We start from the raw sequence: 21,506 nt of genomic DNA, 5'->3' as shown, positions 1-21,506 counted from the left end.
CTAAAAGGACCATATGCCTATTACATAAGTTAAAACTGTGGCCACAGTAAAAAATAACTATAACACTGTCAGGTAAAAGCCTGCTCAGGTAGAAGCCTGCTCAGGTAAGAGCCTGCTGACTTCTCCTCTGTCCTGAATTTAAAATGGAGATGGCTGTGGGGATAAAAGAAGGTTTGTACCTATTGCTCTTAACAGGGGGGAACCTCAACCTGGAGCCAGAGGGCAGGGTCTGAAATTCTGTACAGGGGGTGGCTAACATACGACCTGATGCTATTAGCCTTCCTCACCACCTGTCTGTCAACAAGAAAGAGAGTGTGCTCTCCTGCACACCTAGAATCCTGCTACTCATCTTCTCTATTTTAGTGAGATTTTTTTGCCTTGATGCTGAGGTTCCCATACCAGCAAATCAGTGAGAATGTCCGGACAGATTCAATTCAAGATTTACAAAAAATAGTCACGAGGGACCTGTCCACATGAAAGAATGACAATTTCCGCAAGCCGAACAAATATTGGCCCTTGATGGTGGTCTGGGAAGATGTGGGCTGCCGCCTAAAGTCAATACACATCTCCTTAGTTTTAACAACATTTAGATGCAAGAAAGACTCATCACACCACTGGACGAATTCATTTACCACAGGGCCACGGCTATTCTCATTGTCACATAGGAGACTTACAGAATAACCGAATCATCAGCAAATTTTAAAATAAATCTGTTGTCATACTGACTCTGACATTCGTTAGTGTACAAAATGTAAAGGAGTGGTGAAAGGACGCAGCCTTGAGGGGAGCCAGTGGATGAGATTAAAACATCTGACAAGTGCTCAGAAGAAGTTATGCAGAATGAAAGCAAAGAAGACATGTACTTTAATTTCTTTTCATTTTTATTTTAAAACATTTACACAGAATTAAATCAGACACGTACAAATAGCATAAAGGCTTGTTTACACTACACAACCCAGTTTATCCGCAACAGAGAAAAAATACATCGGTCGTTTCCTTTAAATAAGTAGTAACTTGCCTTTTGCAGAACAAGAGTAATGTGCAAACACAATTCCTACTAAATATTCATGTTAATAACAGAAAGTCTCGGTGGATTTGTACCCACAGCCCCGTGCCTCTTGTTCAGTTTTACTCACTGCCTCGGGACATTGTTGTGTCTCAAACCGTCAAACAGCGCTCCTCCTGCCCCCCAGCTAAAAAAAACAGAGCGTCTTACAACAGCGCCTGTCTGTCAGCCTGGATCCTCAACATTACACATTTTGACCACAGACAGCTGGTGTTGCACAAGTGTAGCTGCATCAGTCTCATATAGAACTGTGAGTATTCATCGCACTGTGCATTCAGTCTGAAATACGATCTGTTTGACAGCTGCTGCGACATGTGCACAATGAGGACAGGCGTGCGTCCGGCTGCAGCTCCGGCTGTGCCCTGGTGCTGAAACAGGCTACACATGCGCACGTTAGCTTGACGTGGAAGGTCGTTTCTGAGCAGATAACGAAGGCTTTGTCATTTCTAACGGACACTCGTCTTTTCATTTCTATTTTTTCTTCATCTTTCCACTAAAAGCGCAAGGGGGACAGGGCTTCTGTTGTTCTGCTGCTGCCTGAGGCTTGGAGTCTGAGAGGGGATGTAGGGTCTTAAACCTGCTGTAGACTCAGGTCTGGACACGCTGGGAGGTAAACGCCCATCTTGTTTGTGACTATATGTTGCTGTAATATAGCTGCGACGTAAACATAGACGTCAGCTGGGATCTGAAGGGAACAGGATTGTCCTTTAACGCTCTGCCGGCAGCTGCCAGCATGATTTGCATAGACGTTTATTATGGGGAAAACAGCTTCAACCGCCGGCGCAGTCTTCCCCAACCTCCGAGTCTGTTGGATTCGTCTGCAGGAGTTTTCATGGAATGATTTTTTTGTTCTACGAGACTTTATTTATTCCTATTCGAGCCTGGATAAAGGACCAGGCTGTGGCTTGTAGCTGGACTGCTCTGGCGCACTGAGTGGTTGCGTTTACTGCTCAGGTTTTTGCTTGTTTTATGGTTAGTGTTGGTCAGAAAGACAGAAATGTTAATATGTAGCTATGCAACTCTTCTGTTTGTTTCAGGACATATATATTTAAGTACATGATATGTTTAAATACGTGACGTTGAAGCTTTGCTGTCTGAAGTACCAGTTGCGCCATTTGGTTCAGTTTTCTCGGTGCAGTTTGCTTTCAAATGGACCTTAAATTTGACTTTCTTCGAGTTAAGCTTGCATTTTTTACACATAATTGTTTCAATATAAACACAATCAATATTATAATTACCTATTAAGCTGGATAAACTTCTCCTTTTTTCTTCTGGAGCCTTCAAAAAGCTCCCTGTGCCTTTGGATACACCTGCGCACTTTTGGAGATGCCCATTTGGATCCAGAGCTCTCCTTTGGCCTGATTGGATTTTTCGCGCATGAAAACATTTTTCTTCCAGTTTTTTTGGTACAGTCCAAAAGAAAAAGGAGTCTTTGACTCAGAAATACCATCAATGGACTATGTGTAGCCTCCAAAAGCTGCTCCAGGGCTTAGGAAACGCACAAAAAGCGACGGAAAGTGTCTATGAGTTCAGCTGCGTAGTGACTGACAAATGCGCTTCAGTATGAACTGTATGCCTGCTGAATGGACCAGAATAAGTTGAAAATATAGGGGTAGGACATGGTGTATTTGAGGAGTGGGCTTTGCTGTTTAAGGCCAATAAAATATTATTTTAAAATCATAATTTGGCGCTTATGTATATTTGGTGCCAAAAGGGCCAATTTGGGGTTCTAGGGGCTCTCTGGGCCCTTAATAAATGGTAAAGTCCAATTTGGACACCCCTACACATTAGACACACATGGAAGTGTCCTTTTTTGCAGTGATTGCTGGGAAGAAGAAGGAGGCTGTCGAGGTTGGGACTTTGGAGAGGGAGGTATAGGCAGAGCCAGGCTCAAAAAGGTAAGTAATCCTGTCTTCTGCTTTGGCCAATGGTGCCCAATGTTGGCTGGAAGGCAGATGGAGACTGTATACTCAACATTTAGAGAGAGAAATTAAACTTTTAAGGTGTATTATGGTGTATTTTTGGTGTGTTAGAGAAGGGAGGGTCAGGGCATTATGGTGTGCATTAACAAGGAAATATGGAGGCACGGCTAGGGGGAGCCATAGCTGGCAGGAAGGCAGTTGTCTGGCCCTGAGTTGCAGGAGAGGGGATGTTGGGCTTAATTTAGTACTCACAGACAAAGAGGAACTCCGGAAGATTCCTCATTGTTGTATGTTAGTCTTCGTTTATGTAAGTTGTTGTTTGAACAGCATTATCCTGAAGGGTGTTCACCTCCTTAGAGAAGTGCTCCAACTGCCACACAGGCTGTCAGCTGTAAATACACAAAACAAACATGAAGAAACGACAGATATTTATTAAAATCAGTCATGAAAACGTAAATTGCATGATTTAGGAACAGTTTTAAAAGAATATAGTGTGTATATTCGGATTAGCATTAGCATTGCTGTGATCATAGAAAACATTCAAGATGGCCACTTCACTGCAGTGACATGAGCATGACACTTCCTGATTGGACTGAGATAGCCGTCTTATTCACAACCAACATGTGTTAAAATGTATTTAAAGGAGTGATTAAGCTTTGTATCTTTTTTAAGCTCATTTTTGTATTGAAACCCAGAAAAGCAGAAGCTGAGTCACTGGAACAAAACTTAACGTCATGACTTTGAGTGAGGTGTGGGTGTGTCTGCGTGTCGTGGGTTCTTTAAAGACCATGCTGCTACAGAGCAGTGATTGGTTAACCCATGGACAAACATCTTGATTAAAAAAACTGTATTATTTAGTATTTATGAGCCTTAATAACATTTTTATTATCGTAAAAGGCCAATATTATCATACATTTATCTTCAATTGTGTTCAGATTGATTAAAAATGGCACAAATTAATCAAACTCACTCGTTATTTAATGTCTTTAAGTGAATTTATTGCTAATTTTACCGACACTAAGGGTTAATTTAACTCTATCGGGTTTAACTGCAGCAGTAGGACGCCTTTAGGTTCACCCAAAGCATCCAAATTTAGATAAATATAGCACACATTATAAAGACTCTAAAATAATGTTATACCGTATTGTTATAGAGAGATAGCTTGTGTCAGAAACCTGTTGTTAACCCTTTCATTACCTGCATCCGCGCTTGGAGTTTGCCCTGTTGTGCCGGGACATGGAGGGTTTCCTGTTGTAGAATATCATCTGTAAAAGCAACGACAAATAAATAGATATTTAGCACATAAGAATGACATTTGTTTATGATTTATTTGCAATTAAATACCAGCAGTCGTACTAGGAAGTAGTAAAAAAAAAGGATTAATGGGTAGAGCAGGTGGCTTTCAGTATAAATGCAGAGAAAATATGATAAAAATGATGAATAAAATACGCAAAAGTGACCTTTTAAGAAGCTTTAAATGAAGATTTAATTTCATTTTTCATGTTTATTCAAGTGTAGGTGTCATACATACTTAAATAAAGTGAAACATTTGTGTTGAGTTTGTGCATTTAAACATATGACCTCGAGTTAACCTGAAGCTAAAGGGTTAAATCCTGCTCCTGAGTGCCACTGTCGCTGTCAGTCCACAATGGTGGTGCTGAAATCAGATGGTGGAGAACATGGAAGGCCATGTCATTATAGGTAAATTAGTGCCCCCTCTGGAAGACACAGGTATTTCAAATAGAAAGCAAACACACACACACCCACACACCAGCCTGTTTATCACATAGCATGTGTGTTTGTGTTTCAGGGCCTGTTTGAACTTGCACAGCCTTGTTCATATCAGCTGTTTGGGTCCCCATTGTTGTCACAACGCCAGTGTTATCTTTGTTAGTAGATAGATCTTTGAGTGTCGGTAGTATCAAAGCGTGCATGCTGAGCTATAAAAGACTCACCGAGGTGAAGTGGATAACAGAACACTTAACAAGAGGGCTTGAACCACATTTAACTCAGTGGCTGATTTTAATGTCTAATTTTCTGCTTGTGTCTGTGGAAAAACACCTCAGTGATCCTGCTTCATGCGATATCGGTTAGCTCACAAACTTTTGACTTAAAACATGTAAATCCAGCCTCTAAACAAGCTTGCAACCTCATACTAGTTGCTATAACAGCTCCTGTTATGTAATAAACAAGTCTTACAGCTCAGTCAGCCATAGCATTGTTTGTTTTCCCAGTGTACTGCAGCTGAGCGTCTCTGCGTTACGCCCCTGAGCTGCTGTCTGCTAGCGTCTCAACTCGCCTGCTGCTGAGGAGCTATCAGCTCGGCCCATAGAAACGCACAGAGAGCAGCCTGGTGCTGAAAGGCTCGAGTGCTGCTCCGTGAAGCCGTGTCGTACTGAAGCAGAGAGGCTGTTAACTCCTTCACTGCTGAAAAACGGCAACAGCAAAAATCTGTCCACTTCCTGGTTCAAAGAGACAGAATGAAGCAAAATCAGCATGATGCGTCCTCTGGGTTTGATGCATTCAAACTGTGTCTTGTGTCTGAATCTGTTTCTTTTTTGTTTCAGGAATCACTGATCAGGACCAGAGTCATTTCTCACCGTAAAAGCCCAGGAAGAGGCGACTGTGTGAGCTTCAAGTGAAGCTTTTAATGTAAGAAGCTACAAATGTCATCCAGCATTTCACAATTACAAGATTCAAACTGCCTTTAAATGATTATTCTTGTTCTTGGAGGCTGCCGAAGCAGTAAGAGAAACATTCCAGGCTACTGCTGGAATGTTCTCTAATAAGATTTCCTGGAGAGATCTTTGCCACATGACGCTAACTTTGGGGAAATTACACATTTCCTTGAAAGAAAAGCTCAATTTAAACACAGGAAAATTGTATTCTTTACTGAACATTATGTTAAATATCTTAATGACATGTTTGTCCATAGAAACCCCCCTTGTTATATGTTCAGCTGACCTGCTGTGTGCTTATAAAACACTCTTAATAATAGACAAGCAGATAATCTAACTATTAAAGGTAATTGTGTAGGTTTAAGTGCAGCTGAGACAGACGCCCTCACCACAGCCCATTAGTATTGCAGCATCACAGCATATACACCAGACTTGTTAAAGCAGCAGAGGCTGAGCTCAACCACTGGATCCTACATTTCCCATAATGCAAGTGTTTTTTTTGTCAGATTCTTTGACTCCTAAATACCAACTTCTATTAAACCCCACATTAGAGCTGTCACTTTTCAACCGAAATTCGAAATATCGTTCGATCCTGGTGAAATATTAACAGTTGCAGAAGCTGTAGCAGCACGCAGCCAGCAAGACAAGGGAGCGCAGCGAAGTCGTAGGCTTTATTATGCACAGACACAGCCTGAGCTGTACATTAGTTCTGTTGTTCATACAGCTACCGATCACTCTTATCTCTGCTCTTCCGCTGCTCCGGTCCCCGACACTTCGCGTAAGCCGTGCACAAACTCTTACGTTCTCTCTCACTGCCGCTCACTTAGCCCTTCCCAAAACAGAGCTCTGCTTCTAGTATGAGACCGTGCTACAGAATGGATCATCTCAACACCAGCGCACTTCAGAAGTGTTGTGTGTACCGCTACATACCCAGTTAATTCATTCAAACTTCACCTGGCAACAATACCCCCCAAAACATCTGTGAATTAAACTGTGATCTTTCTCTTTCCATCTCTTTCACAGACGTCCAAACGGTGACATCGACACCTGCAGCACCTTATAACCATGACAGACGAGGAGATCTTGGAGGACCAGGCCACACTGAAGCAGGGCCTGTGCAAAGTGCTGCAGTGTTTGGCCACCATCTCCTCGGCAGCAGCTGTCGTTAACCCCATTTTTGGCGTGGCGGGTTCCCTGATCCGGGTGGTGCTGCACCATGTGGACGACGAGGACATCCGCACCCTGAAGCGCGAGTTCGGCTCGGTGAACCGGGCGCTGGACAAGCTGTCCCAGGTGAACCGCAACACACTGGCTCTCATCCAGAAGGAGACGGTGGACAGCCAGTACTGCCAGGTGGAGGAGAACCTGAAGGACCAGTTCAAGATGTTCATGAAGATGGTGGAGGCACCGCAGAAGGACCGTGAGCAAAGGAAGACCGACTTCATGAAGAGGTACTCCAACGACATGGGAGACCAGAACCTGCACACGCTGTACGATGGCGTGGTGGGCACCCGGAAGATCTTCAGCCAGCCCATCCTGAACGTGTACCTGGAGCACTCGCAGGGCGATCGCCAAACTATGGAGCATCTCTGCACGCGTCTCACCTACCTGTTCCTCATCGGCCTCATCGCCTTAATGGCCTTCACTGCCATCATCGAAGATGACGAGGAGGAAGTGAGAGACTCGTGGTCAGAGAGGATGGAGAAAGTGCAGGAGAAGATGCAGGAGGCTCTTCGCAGTTGCAAATGAAGAAGAAGAAGAAGAGCTTTTTTTCTTCTCGGCTGCTTTTCCTTCATAATCAGGACTCACATGTCCACATTCGCTCTGCGTCTCCTTCGTCTTCCTCTCTCTCTTTGTGTCCCTATAAGCACTTTGAAAAAATCCTCTCCACTGTGTGATATGAGCAGCAGCATGTCTCATTCTTTCTAAGACACCATTTGCATTTTCTGACATTTTATTTCCAATTTCACTACATAATTGTTTTTGTTTATTTTTTACTTTTTAAATGTTATTTTTCCTCTTCCTGTTTTCGTCTGTGCAATTCCCACTCTCTATTTGATGTGTCCTATCGCCCTATAGCAACGCAGGAGGTGCACCAAGTGTGTTTGTAAAATAGAGATGCATTTATCAGTTGGTTTCTTTGGTGTTTGGCCATTTAGATCAAAACAAACATTTATTTTAAGGGTTTTTTTAAGATACATTTCGACTCTCATTGTATACACGTCCTCCTCTGACCAACAGTGCCTAAATGTGCCATTTATTTTATATCATTTCTTCTTTTAAGGGTTTCTGTCTTAATCATTTAAGTGTATTTTTATGTAAGACGTTATATTTTTAAAAGGTCTTTATGCGACAGTAAGACTTCAGACTTTTGCTTAAATAGTGTTTGTAAATGTCTTTGTTTTTTATTTTAGCGAACAGATGGTATCAGTAGTTTAAGGTGGGTTTCTTTCTGCACTAGAACGGTTCAAGTCATCAGGTAATAGACAAAACATGAGATCACTCAACAATCAAACAACAAACATCTGTTCATCATATTTCACACAGCCTGAGGTCCTGTTTAACTCTCATATAGTTCCAGTACATAACCCTGCCTTTAACTGCTTCATGGATCTGTGGCTTCGTGCCATCTCTCTTATTATTACATCACATTCAATGTAAGGCTGCATAAAGAGTATACTGTCAAAATGCTGGAATGTTACATGAACCTATTAAAGGCTTTGTATGAAATGTCCCATGTGAATCTGTTGCCTTTTTGTGCTGGTTACGCCTGGTTATAAATGTACCACTATAAATAAACATGGGTGATCAATGGAGATTTGAAGGAGTCGTTATTTACGATGTTAAAAACAGATGTGTGGCTGAAGAGCTGCAGCTTAAGGAAAATATTAGTGTTAAAATATATAAAGAAAATGTCTCTGGGATGTGGACCGAGCTGTATATATAGATCAGGTTTAATGTGGTGTGTTGTCAGTGTCGTCTCAATTATTTATTTTATTTTATTTATTTATTTATTTACCCTTTATTTAACCAGGTAGTCCCATTGAGATTAAGAATCTCCTTTTCAAGGGAGACCTGGCCAAGACAGCGGCAAAAAACACAAAGTTGCAGACAGACGCACAAAACAGGGACAAATTAAAAAAGAAAAGAAAGTTGGAATCTGATGGAATCTGCCTCTAAGTCTTTCATCTTAGATGTGAAAGCATTTAGCGAGAGCAGTTCCTTCAGTTTCAAGTCATTCTGCAAAAAAATTCCACGCTGAGGGTGCAGAATATCCATAAGCCCTTTTCCCAATTCCTGTCCGGGCATTTGGGACAGAGAGTAATATGAAGTCCCGAGAACGCAGTAAATATTGTCCAGCACTTTTCTGCGTGATAAAAACACATAAGTAGTGTGGAAGCAGACCAAGAATTGCCTTATATGTAAAAGTGTGCCAATGTGTGAGCCTACGGGTCGCCAGAGGAGGCCATCCTACCCGAGAGTATCATTCATATTAGTGAGTCAGAGCTTTACAGTTGGTAATGAACCTCAGGGATGCATGGTAAGCTGTATTAACCATATGAAGACACTGAGCAGAAGCGTGCATATACAAAAGATCACCATAGTCAAATACAGGCAAAAAAGTAGCTGCAACAAGACGCTTGAATGATACAACTCACAGTGATATTATATCCACTGCTTCCAACTTCATACTTGACTGGCATGGACAAAACCCTGACCTCAACCACACCAACTACTCACCAGACTTCACTCAAGCTCCTGTGGCTGAATGAGAGCAAACGCCTGCAGCAGGTGCAGAAATAAAGTGCAAAGCTGTGCGAAAGCGAGTGGACGCAGTTTATGTCCAACTACAGGTGTCCTCACACTTTTGTCCATGTGTACTTTTTCTTCGGCCTGCAAATTTAGCTTTATCAAATTCAGATAAATCTGTTGTAAAAACACCAGAAAAGCACAAAACTAGACTTGTGAATTATTATCAGAAAATTAACTTTGTGCAATTCTTTTAAATCGTATGTACAGATGGTTTTTTTCACTAGAATATTTATGGTTATAAAAAAAATGGTTGATTGTTCTCTTTATTTAGAACATGTTAATTTAATAAAATAGATTATTTAAAACAGAAATAATATATAATATAAGTATATATAAGTAAATCTGAACCACAATTTGTACTCAACACAAAGCAAACAGCACATGTTCAAAAAGGAGCAGAATAACGTTTATATTTATTCCTACCACTTTTTACTTTTTACTATAATGCACGCAGACGTTTTTCAAACATACGCCCAGTGTCAGCAAAGGAAAGAGAGAACATCATGAACCAGCGGTCACAACCTTCCCTCCTCCCTGCACCCGTCTTTTTTTAGTACAATTTCTTTAACAGAATAAAGTTCTTTGAGTTTCAGGTTTCTGAATATTCGTGAGAATTTTTAATACATTACTTTTGTGCTGTTCACTTCAACCAGATCCATGAAGCAAGATGATTTTAGAGTGTTGGTGTGTTCCTGGTATCCACATCCTTACTGCTCTCCTTTTTAATATACATACTGACACGTAATGTTGGGTGCTTTGCAGGTCTTACCACAGACCTCAACACAGTAATGACTTTACTGAGGACAATACGAAGTAAGCAGCACTTATGATCAAGAATGTCTTATGTCATCTTATATAGTGTACATCATGGATACACACAAACACGGACACACTGCACTTTGACATTTTATTTCTAGTTTTATATTCTTTCTATATTTATGCATCTTCACAGTTTATCCTTGTTCTGCGTGTTGTCATTGCGGTACAGACTTTTTACTGCCCGTATGAGCGTGTGACAAATATCTTGACTGTTAAATGTCGTGTGAGGTTTCCAGCAGATTTTAAGGTCTCATATCACACACACAAATTCACTTTGACATTCTATTATAATATTTTCTACCAGTATTTGTACGTTTATGTCTATTGCAAAATGTTCAAACATTCACTTTGTTTTGTTTGAATTAATTGATTAATAATTAGTTCATGTAAAAAGAGATTTCATTGTTGTTGCACAAACAGACTACAACATTGTTGTTTACAAGTTATAGGTTTTGCTTTTGAGGTAATTTTGTGTTTGTAATTATTTTCATTAAGTTTGGATAAAAAATATTTCTGTTTGACTTTTTGGAGATTTTGTCGACTGGTTACAGAAAATCCAGAATATCAAAATCTGAAACAAACAAGCTGCTCGTCCCAACGCTGTGATAATAAAATATTTAACACACCTCAGTCCATTATTTTCTAATATTTTATTTATATATACACCATATTTTTTACCCTTCATGCAGCTTATTTGGCATATCTAAAAAATCAGAGGCCTTTAATGCTGTTAAATGTGTGTAAATTGAGGGATAGATGTGGAAAAAGTCCTCTGGTGGTGCATTATGAAGGTTAAGGTGCAACTTGCTATTGTGAACGCAAGAGGGCGTAAGTAGCTTGTCTCACCAGAACACCTGTTATCGCTGATCTGCCCGGGGGCCCCCGCAGGACTGAAGCATGTTTTCTGTGTCTCCAAATGACGCGCTATGAACGCCTGCCTCCATAAACCAAACAGATCTGCTACGTGACCTGCGCGGAGGCGATCCAACATAAACGTAAACGTTAAGGATGAAAAGCGGGGAAGAATGTACCTGAGGTAGTAAAAGTAAAACGGGCACACGGCCTGGGTTAAGTACCTCTGGAATGGCCCTCATGCAGCATTTTCCAGCTGAACAGGTTTGACTCAGCGCAGAGTTGGGGAACCAAACAGGAAAATGTGCATTGTGTGCGTTTGAAAAGCAGATTACTGAGAGACAAAGATTTAAGGTTCTTACCTTCCCCGCAGACTGAAGGATGAGCGTCTTTCACACACTGACGCACCTCGTCTATCATGTGATGGAGCTCGTTTTCTCTCCATGACACGAGCTCGTTTCAGAGAATCCATTTCCACCTGAAAAATGAGAATTGTTTCAGAAATTTAGACAGAAGTCTAGAGCATAAATCAAAGAAATCTTCATACATGCCGTGAAGCCCTTTATTGTGTGGAGGATTAAACGATTTGCGTAATGATTTTTTTTTTTTAAGGGAGGTTCAGTCGGAGCGCTCACAGGGCGCGTCGTGTGCGCGCGGATGAGGAGCTGCGAGGTTTCATTATAACATCAAGAAGTCATTTGAAACATTAAAATGCTATTTGGTTTTAAACACGATTTTAAAAACATGTTTTGATCTGCTCTATTTCTGGTGCATCTGATACAGTTGTGAAGCACGTCTGTGCAGTGGCTATAAATACACACAGTAACAAATTCCCTCCTGCACGTTGAAATGTCAGTTTATATTAGATGTAGTAAATTTTATAACAAATCCAAACGCCATAGGTGTGTTTCAAATCACAGCTGTGGATTTACAGGACATGTTCCTGTGATTTCAGATGTGGCTGTGGTAAATATTAAGACTATAATGATGCTGATCGAGGTTTTGTGTTTAGATACGACAGAGACAAAACACGAGAACAGTTTTCTTATTGTCTTACCTTAAATCTGAATCCTCAGACGTTCAAATCAACTGAAGCGCAGAATGCTGATGAGACATTTGCACCAAATGCGCAAGAGACCTCTCCCAGCAGAAAATCCGTCGAAATCATGTGAAATTAAACAAAGAGGGAAAAAATGTGTAAAATCAGCTGCGTTTTGTTGGAAGGAGTCTGAAGCGTCCTTTCATGGCGAAGACTGAGAAGAAAATGGAGCCGAACACATATCTCACCTCTTGCAGTTTGCGCTGTCAGTCTCTCTCTCTCTCTCTCTCTCTCTATCGTTCCCCTTCTCCCTCACCTCCCTCTCTCTTTCTGTTCTTTGCAGATATTCAGTGCGCATCTTCTTCCTCCTGGTTTTGGACCCCTCCTCAGCTGAGCGGGTGAGAGAACCGTGGGAATTTTCTCAAACTTGGAGAGGGGCATTAGTTTGCAGCTGTTGGAGCTCATCAGGCGAGAAGGAGCAGCTGTCATTTCTTTAAGGTACAGGGAAAAAAAGCAGTTCCTGTATGAATGTGATGAATGTCCTTATCTTCCACCAGAAGTGGTGAATATATGCAGTAAGGTGTGTCCGATGATCTCAGGGGGTTCGTGCGTAAAAAGGCTGCCTTTGCGTATTTCTTTTGGATGCGCATGACTGAATGTGGTGCAGTTTGGACACATGACAAACCGTGTCTTCATATATTTACTTAAAGCATGTTTGACGCTCAAACACTTAATTTACTAGATGTTTGATGATCAGATTTAGATTTGCCATTCTTTTTAATAAATATCGAAAATAGCGACGGTGTATTTGTTTCTTTGTCGAGTTTGGTGACGCAGAATGTGATCTCCATCCACAGACAAACACACGAACACAGAGGTCTCGGTTATGTATGTGCGTCAGGTTGCAGGCAGGGATGAAAGGGGACTTTTAAACATGCTTTGGCCTTCGTCTGCTCTGCCTCTCACGTGAGTCATGTGCAGACCCAAGGACATACGTGTCATTTTCTCCTCCGAGTATCTCAGGCCCCATTTTGTTTGTATGACATCATTGCGTGCGTCTTTCTGGGTGGGTAGTTTTTCTAAGATGGACTGTATCAACGTTTAAGAGCAGGCAGGGTCAGGGTTAACATTTGAACACATTTTTTTAAGCCCTATTGAACCTGATATTTATCCTCGTAAACCTTCATATTGAAGACGTGATGTCTTTCCTGCTCGTCTGAACTAAATGATTGTTTTATCGATTAATCTGCAGATAACTTTTACAATAGATTGTTTCTTGTAAAATAAAGAGATTTAGAAAAAGGAGTTCCTTTTTGTTTTGTCGAACTAACACTTTAGTTTATTATCACATTAGACAAAGACATCCTCACTCCGGAGAAGCAGCAAGCAGGTAACTGAAACTACCGTCTCTGAAATGTTTGACGGATTTGTTTTGTCTTGACTGGTGGACTAAATGTATCGGCTCCAAAATATATTGATACTTATTTACACATGTACAGTAGCCTATATAATAGTCTAGATGAAAGTAGTGTTGGTGTCATGAACTTGATTGTTATATTAAAAGTGTATTATAATATTCTAGCATCTTGTTGTATTTGATGTATTTTCTTGTCTGCTACTAACCTCTCAGTTTCCTAAAAGCCCTTCTAGGGACAGATGGTGGAAACTAGCAGACACTATAAACACTAAGATACTTGCATTGGATAGCCATTGTCAGTTTGTGTATGTGTTTTGGATGTGTCCCTATCAGATAAACCATAAATAAAATAAATAAGATCAGTGGTTCTGACCAGAGAACAAAGGGTAGATTTTAAGGGCCTAATAGTTTCAGGAGCAGGACCACACCTCAACCGCACCTTTCCGGCATTCCCATCGATTCAAACGTACTTTCGCTCTCGCATCCTGCACCCCTCCCTCCCACCGCTGCTCTTTGTCTGTTTCTTTCTGTCCTCTTTTCCCCTGAGCGGGTTCGTCGTGCCAGGGTGCGACGGCGGATCCCCCAGTGAAGCTTCCCCAAAACGCTGACCGCAAAAACTCTGATCTCTCCAAGTCCAAGCGTCATTATCATCAATCTCAATAATCAATAACTTGTTGGATCGCATCTTGCTGAAGGTGTGGTTCGTGTTAGTTAAAGGATTATCTATTATTTATCAAAATATACAAATGAAACAATCCCAAAACTTTAGAGGGAAAAATCCCTCTTGGGCCAAACTGATCACGATTTATAGACACTATTTGCGGATGATGTTAGCCAGCCTTTGCTCAACCAAATGCAGGTCAAGTATCCAAAACTGCCCTTTTCAGGGTCTATTTTTAATGAATACCTCAACAGCGCACTTCCTATCTTTCTCCCACAGGTTGAATCTTCAGGTTTTGTCCTTCTGTGTCTCAGAACATGTCGAGTCCACTGGAGCGGGTTGTGGCCGAGAAGAAGGAGTCCATCGAGGCAGTGATGGACATGTTTGAGAAGGGGGCCGAGGTGTTGGCCAGCGCTGTCGGCGAGCTCTTCCCCCTCTGCGAGGCGGCCGCTCCGGTTCTCCGCCTGGCCTTAGACAACGTCCAAAGCAAGGAGGTCTTCTACGTAAAAGAGCAATTCCTGACGGTGAGGAACAGGCTGGACATTCTCTCCGCCCAACTGGAAGACATCGACTGCGAGATCAAGAAGGGGAGGCTGGACTCTCAGTACTTCTCAGTGGAGGAGAACATTAGGAACCAGTTTCGAAAGTACATGGACATCATTGAGGCCAAACAGCAGTTCAAGGAGGTGAAGACCAGACTTTTCCTGGAGCACTTTTCCACAACTGGAGGAGAGAAGAACCTGTCTGTGCTGTGTGATGCTCTGATGGGGACAACCTGCTTTGGAGAGCCGGTTCTGGAGGTGGTAGAAAGGTAAAGTCTTATTTCATCATATTTATCTGCAAGGCATTCTCATCCCAGGTCGTCGTTATGTACCAACGATTTGTCACATCCATATGGAGACTTTAGAAGCACGAGGTAGTGTCTGCTTTCTACCGCTCTTAAAAGTGGTTCACGTCGAACAGTTCAGATAGCTTATGTCACCGAAAGCTAGTGGTCTGTGAACATTTTTAGTCATCTGGAGTAGGGATGTGAGATATTATCCGCACTTTATCGGCTTGAAAATGATCAGCATCAGCAGATATGTCATTTTTGTGCCGATATTTTCCACCGATAAAAAAACGCTTTAATTCTGCCTAAATGCTCGATGATTCCCTAAAAAAGCTTGATGTAATGCTACGACATTAACTCGGCGTGCCTCTTCCGTCAAGCGCGAAGAAGGGTGCAAGATGTCTGCGGTATGGCAGTTTTTGGCCACTACAATAAGAGTAGGCATGATATCAATACCACTACAGGGGAGACTTGATGTTCTCTGCAATTAGGTGGAAACAAAATGTGCTGAATACATCGGTATTGAAATCGGCAATTTGCAAAAAGGGTGGGAATATATCGGCATATCAGATATAGGCAGAAATTCCAAAATCGTGCATCCCTAATCTGGAGCAAGATAGTTCTTGTAGAAGTTTTTGTCCAGTGACCTGCAGAGGCTCATCTCTTTGGCTCAGTCCACCAGTCGGTTCTGAACCAAAGAAGCGTCTGAAGGTGAGAGACGAAACAACCTCAAGAACTTCAACCAAGCCCAGCTGCCTTTTCGATTAATGTAGAAATCTAGAGTATCTAGCTTCCGTATCGTGACATATTTCTGAGTGAAACAGGACGTGCAGGCGGGACATATCATTAGAGGGATTTGATTTGATCGTTGAGAAGTGGGTGTAGACAGACGTTCTCCACAGCGCAGTAGCTAGCTAACTGACCGAGCGTTCTTGGTGCTCTGCGGCTACATGTTGCAGATTGATTGGTTGAAATTGTTTGGTGCTAACTTACGTAAGCACGCGTGAAATTTAGTTTTACCCGAAGAAAAAATGATCGGATTTTGATATAAGAATACGAAGAAATTGATTTTTTTTTTGGCCTATATTGTCAAATAGATGCACAATATTACCGGGGATGTGATCTTAAAGGATTAAAATTACATTTTTCATTTCACCTCAACTTCAATATTGGATCCTGTGTTGTTTGACCAAACTGCGAACCCAAACGGACTTTATCGTTCTTTCTCCTACGTCACTGACAGCTGTCTTCTCTGACTGTCGAAATCGGGTGTGGATGGGTTAACGTTACAGTAATTTCCAGCCCCTGTGCAGCCCCAGGCGCTGGAAGTTACCTTGTGCGACTTATTGTGACTGCACTCCATGATAAAACAGTATTTGACGACCTGGGAAGGAGAACGAGCTGGGATTCCTCGCAGCTCTCATGTCTTTTCACCAGGGTCATTGCAGATTTCTGGTAAGAGGAGAATCAGATAAATCACCTAAATGTACATGCAAATTATTTTCTGTTTTGCAGGTATGTCGCAAGGAACCGCCGCCTCCTGGAGGATTTCTGTGTCCGCATGAAGGAGCTCTTGTGTTTGGGCCTGATTGCTCTGCTGGGACACAGCGCCTTAACCCAGGGCCAAGAGGAAGAAGAGGAGAAAATCCGGGAGTGGAGCAGCCAAATTGAAGAGGTAGAATCCAAGATGAAGACAACTATCGAGTCCTGCGTCGCTGCCTTCCCGGAGCAGGCGAAATTAGACTCCCAGCACCTCCTGCAAGAAAACGAAGCGGAGAACCTGCAGGATACGACTCAGCAGCTTCTGGAGTTCCTGGTGAAAAAGTACGATTGGGTCAGCTGGTCCGTGCGGCTGATCAACCACTCAGGCAGCACGTACCGGAACTGGCGAGCGGGGGAGCACTTCCACCACGTGGCGGGACAGAACTGGTTCGAGGTTCTCCAGGTGAACAACATCAACCTGGTGGTGTCGTTCAGCACCAAGCCCCAGCCGGTGCCCCGCGACTTAATCCGGCAGGTGATGGAGGGCCAGGGGAAGAAGGGGAACGCCCCGACAGTGGTGGAGGTGTTGGAGAAGCAGCTGTGCGGGTATGTCGTTCACGCTGTCAGTCGCCACAAGGAGTCTGCGGCTGCGTGGAGCTTTCCGGAAGACAGTCACTACTGGGAGAGACACAAGAATGTGGCGGTGTGTGTGCACTCAGAGTGAAATTAAGAGGCGGTAGTTTTTCTTGTTTGTCCATCTGCAAGACAGGCCTTAGAATATCAGTGTGGAGGTTCTCAGACACGTCGGACTCAGCGGTTCAACATGCTTAATAGGTGTGAGTGACGATAAAGCAAATCAGGTACAGATACAGCCATCCTATGTAAAACCTTCCCTTAGTCATCGTGTCTTTAACTTCAATCATTCCAGTTGCATGCAATCTCTGACTGAATTTTGAGCAACATGCATTGGCCCCCAAAGTATTGTCTTTTTCAAGTATTTTTCAATGTTGGGCAGCAGTCATTGCTCACTGTAGCCATGCAAAGGGATTTTTATAGCAGGTATTTTCTGTTCTGCTGCATCAGCAGTGAGCTTATGCAACAGTATAAATACTAACCAATAGCATCGAGCTAACAACTCATAGACGTCTTAAATAAAAACTAGCTACCTGCTTGCTGTAATGGAATGAAAGCATTGGTTTAATCCTGAATTACACATTATAATTTGATTATTTATATACTTTTTTAAATCTTTGTCCAAGTAGAAACTACAGAGAGTTAGAGGTATATATACATATATATATATATATATATATTAAGTAGCATAAAAAAGATAAATGGTAAATGAACTGCAGTTACATTGTGTTTGTCTCGTCTTCAGACCACTCGAAGCACTTTAACACAACATGTCACATTCATCCTTTCACATGCTGCCAATAAGCTTATCATTCCCACACATTCACACACCGACGGGTATGCCTTTGGGGTTCAGTGTCTTGCCCAAGGACACTTCGATATGTAGACTGCAGCAGCCAGGGATCGAACCGTCAGCCTTGTGATTGAAAGACGACTGACTCTACCACTGAGCCAACAATAATCATTTTATTTGTAGAGCACTTTTAAAAAAAAATACAAAGTGCTCTCAATAAAACAACAAGAACAATAAAAGAAATGATGGGCTATAGATAGGCAGGTAAAAATATAGATCACTAAAACATGATTTACATAAAATGCTGTGTATTAAAGGTGCAGTTTGAGGAGAGATTGAAGCCTAAAATGCTCTGACAGGAAGTTCCAGTACAGATACGCTCAAGTTAAATAGCAGTAGCTTCACCATACCCGAGTCAATACTTAAAAGTAAAAATGTCTCCTCTCAGATCCACGCACAGAAACAGTTAAATAATCAAAGATTTAAAGGAAAAGGAAAAGCAGCAAATCCCGAATGCACTTTAATTCGCTCTCTGGTTGTATTTGAGTTATAGACACGGTTTTGTCTGCTGACTGTTTTCATATTGTTAACCGTGTATCTGTTTTGTTTGTTTGGCATTTTATGAAATTTTACACTAACACTGTAAATAATGCAAAGCGTCTGAGCTTCAACCTCAGCTGCATTCACTAATAATCCCTCTCCCATGAGAAAACGCCTCTGCACCTAAAGAGCAGCTTTTGCTGAGGCTGCATCCACTGAGCTGTGCTCCCGTTTTTGTCTCCGCTCAGCAGGCTGGCCTACATAACTCTGACAGGGGGACCGGGGTCACTTTTTCAGGCGTGTAACACAAAAGCGGCGCAGAGTTTGGCACCGGAGACAAGACAACGTGCCTTGTGTTTTAAACACATTCAAACCCTTTGAACCAAAACCTGAGCTGTGCCTGTGGTTACGCCGAGCTTCATGTCAGCCTGAATGAGACGTGACACGCTCTGCATTTGTGCATTTCATTTTTGGTGTTGTTTTGCACCACACAATCGTGATGCATATGCAGGTTACATTTCTCTTTGTTTTTAATCACATCTTTGCTCTTTAATTTTTGTTACAAATTTGAAATCATTTTACTCTCCGGGTATTAAAGGATCTTCTGAGGTCAAGGAAATCTATCACCAGAAATGTTCCACTTTTACAAACGTTATGTTATTGAAATGAGAAATAAAGTAGGAAAATCTGCATTTTTATATGAAAAATTGTCATTTATTATAACTAATAACACATGTTCAAACCAAATAATCTCAATAAACTCAGTGCATGATCATATTGTTAATGCTTCCTGACGTTCAATGACAGAATATGAAGAGCTAATGTGTGTAAACAAGTATAATCTAATATCTGCCTCTGATTTCTTGTTCACATGTGAGTTACGCAGCACGGTTAGTGCCTGTATCCATTAAAACAAGGTAGTGCAACCTCAGCAACAGCAATCCGCCTAATTTAATTGATATTTACACATAAGTCAGCGTTTCCTGACCGCAGCTCTAGTTTGATAGTCCATGAATAGCCTCTGGCTGAGCTAATACCCTGCAGACGAGCAGCAAAGTGCTTGTCTTAGCAGGAACGGATCAGTCATAATGCATGGTGGAGGTGCAGAGCGGGCGGAGACGGCCATCATTTCATATCTCAGTGGATCTGGAGGGTCTCTAGCTGCTCGGCTTCTGTCGTACATCAGGCCTGTCCGAATCAATCAAGTGTTATCTGTGTAATGCAGCACAGCGCAGGAGGAAGTAGGCTGCATCTTATCGGCTGAGATTTCCCTGCGTGCAGTGGAAAATAACTGCTGATGACGGGAAGATGAGGCTGTTATAAAGTTTCAGAGGTACGGTTTAAAGCATTTCAAGAGATACAACTATATTTTACAGAAGATAAACTTTGTACAGAAGAGAAATAAAGTTTAATTTCAGCCAATATTCAAACTATAAATGCAACAAAAGAAGAATTTGTTTGTTTTGGTGAATCTATTTGTCATTCTCGGTTATCACGTGATCATTTTCCTCGTGTATTTATTCGTCTAATGTTTATTTGCAAAGGGACGGGTACAAAACATAAATGTGTGAATTAAGAGGAATAAATCTCCTAGAATAAAAATGTGACTGTTTGCCTGATAGCAGGGGTCCCTGATTCATCAAAACAAGTGTTTCAGGAACATTAAACCTTTTTTGTCTTTTAGCTTTAAATAAATAGTTTTGGAAATAAGTCTTAACATATTCGCGTACATGTCAAAAGTGAGATGAAAGATTAATATCACTCTCACGTCTATGTTTTAGGTACCTAGCTGCAGCCAAGAGATGATTAGCGTGACTTAGCATAAAGACAGCAAAAGGAAACAGCTAGCATGGCTCCCTCCCTCTTCAAAGATCAGAAACTCAAAGGCCGGCACCGCTAAAGCTCACAAATTTTACACCAGTTCCGCTCAATTTTTACAACAGTAGAAACAAAAACTGGACGTTTTATGTGTGTGTGTGTGTGGTGGTGGTGGTGGGGTTTACAGGTGGACTATTTCTTTAGGAACAATAACGTCCTGAAATCACCTCTGTCTGTTACTAACATAACCTGCTTGTCACTTTAGTTACTGTATTGGTAGAAGAAATTAAATATGATGTGCTAAATGATAAACTTTATACGTGTGGCAGGTAGATTTAGTTACTTTGGACAGAGCTAAGCTAGCTGTCTCCCCCCTGATTCCAGTCGTTTTGCTTAGGTACGCTAACCAGCTGCCCCATGTAGCTCGATACTTAGCGTTCAGACATGACAGTGATTTCAATTCTCAATAAGAAAGCCGCTAAGTGTGTTACCAAAATATCAGTTTATCTCCTCAATTAGTAAGCCATAGCTGTGTAGGTAGCTATATTCTTTTACTTTGGAAGATGCCAAGCTAGCTGTTTCCCTCTGCTTACAGTCTTTACGCTAAGCTAAGGTTTTTTGTTTCCTGACTCTAGCTCTAACCTTGGATATGACAGTGGTCAAGAAGCAATCGTCTCATCTAACTCTGTCAGAAAAGTCCACAAAATGTAATAAAATTAAACTAGTCCCTTTGATTTGTGGGGGTTCACTTCCTTATTTGGTGAAGAGAGTAGAAATCTTAATGCTAACGCTCAGCTGGACTGTGAAACATGTGGGGAGGTCGCAAAATGGGAAGAATTAAACATTTGTGTGTACACCCTGAGGGTGTTTTCACATTTGACACGATTGCTTCGTACCGTGCCCAAGTACAGTACACAGTGTTCACAATAATCTGGAACTGGACTTCAAGTGTACTCAGCTCCGGGCCTTCCCCCCCAACAGTGTCAGTCTACCACCGTGCCAGACGACAAAAGGAAAGCAAATCATTGTTCAAATACTTGTGTCGCTGACACTGCACCTGTTACCTTTTTATAATTATCCCAGACGGTGACTAACACAGTTTACTACCTTTGAAATATCAGGGCTTTAATCCTACGCTGAAAAA

At 41.8% G+C, this 21,506-nt stretch overlaps 2 protein-coding genes and 1 long non-coding RNA gene across 3 annotated transcripts; 2 read left to right on the top strand and 1 right to left on the bottom strand.

The window, feature by feature from the left end:
• Positions 1-884: 884 nt before the first annotated feature.
• LOC138583848 (uncharacterized) lies at positions 885-12,390 on the bottom strand. The gene is made up of 4 exons (XR_011305436.1): positions 12,208-12,390; positions 11,513-11,628; positions 4,186-4,253; positions 885-3,377 (listed from the first exon to the last, which is right to left on the bottom strand). It is a non-coding gene; the product is annotated as an uncharacterized lncRNA (long non-coding RNA).
• Positions 2,844-8,482, top strand: rpz (rapunzel). Its single transcript, XM_069655861.1, has 3 exons — positions 2,844-2,964; positions 5,556-5,640; positions 6,690-8,482. Exon 3 carries the CDS (start codon positions 6,732-6,734, stop codon positions 7,413-7,415), a length of 684 nt encoding a protein of 227 aa, XP_069511962.1. The 5' UTR covers positions 2,844-2,964; positions 5,556-5,640; positions 6,690-6,731; the 3' UTR covers positions 7,416-8,482.
• Positions 12,391-12,572: 182 nt separating the features above from the next.
• Positions 12,573-19,532, top strand: LOC138583845 (protein rapunzel-like). The gene is made up of 3 exons (XM_069655860.1): positions 12,573-12,687; positions 14,547-15,078; positions 16,612-19,532. Exons 2-3 carry the CDS (start codon positions 14,585-14,587, stop codon positions 17,300-17,302), a joined length of 1,185 nt encoding a protein of 394 aa, XP_069511961.1. The 5' UTR covers positions 12,573-12,687; positions 14,547-14,584; the 3' UTR covers positions 17,303-19,532.
• The last annotated feature ends 1,974 nt before the right edge of the window (positions 19,533-21,506 follow it).

The sequence above is a fragment of the Semicossyphus pulcher genome, unplaced genomic scaffold (assembly GCF_022749685.1).
Source record: "Semicossyphus pulcher isolate SPU_LCO1_2020_fin unplaced genomic scaffold, fSemPul1.0.p SCAF_9, whole genome shotgun sequence".
In the NCBI taxonomy this organism is placed as follows: domain Eukaryota; kingdom Metazoa; phylum Chordata; class Actinopteri; order Labriformes; family Labridae; genus Semicossyphus; species Semicossyphus pulcher.
Note: the sequence above shows the minus strand (reverse complement) of the source record. Positions and strands in the feature narration are given on the sequence as shown.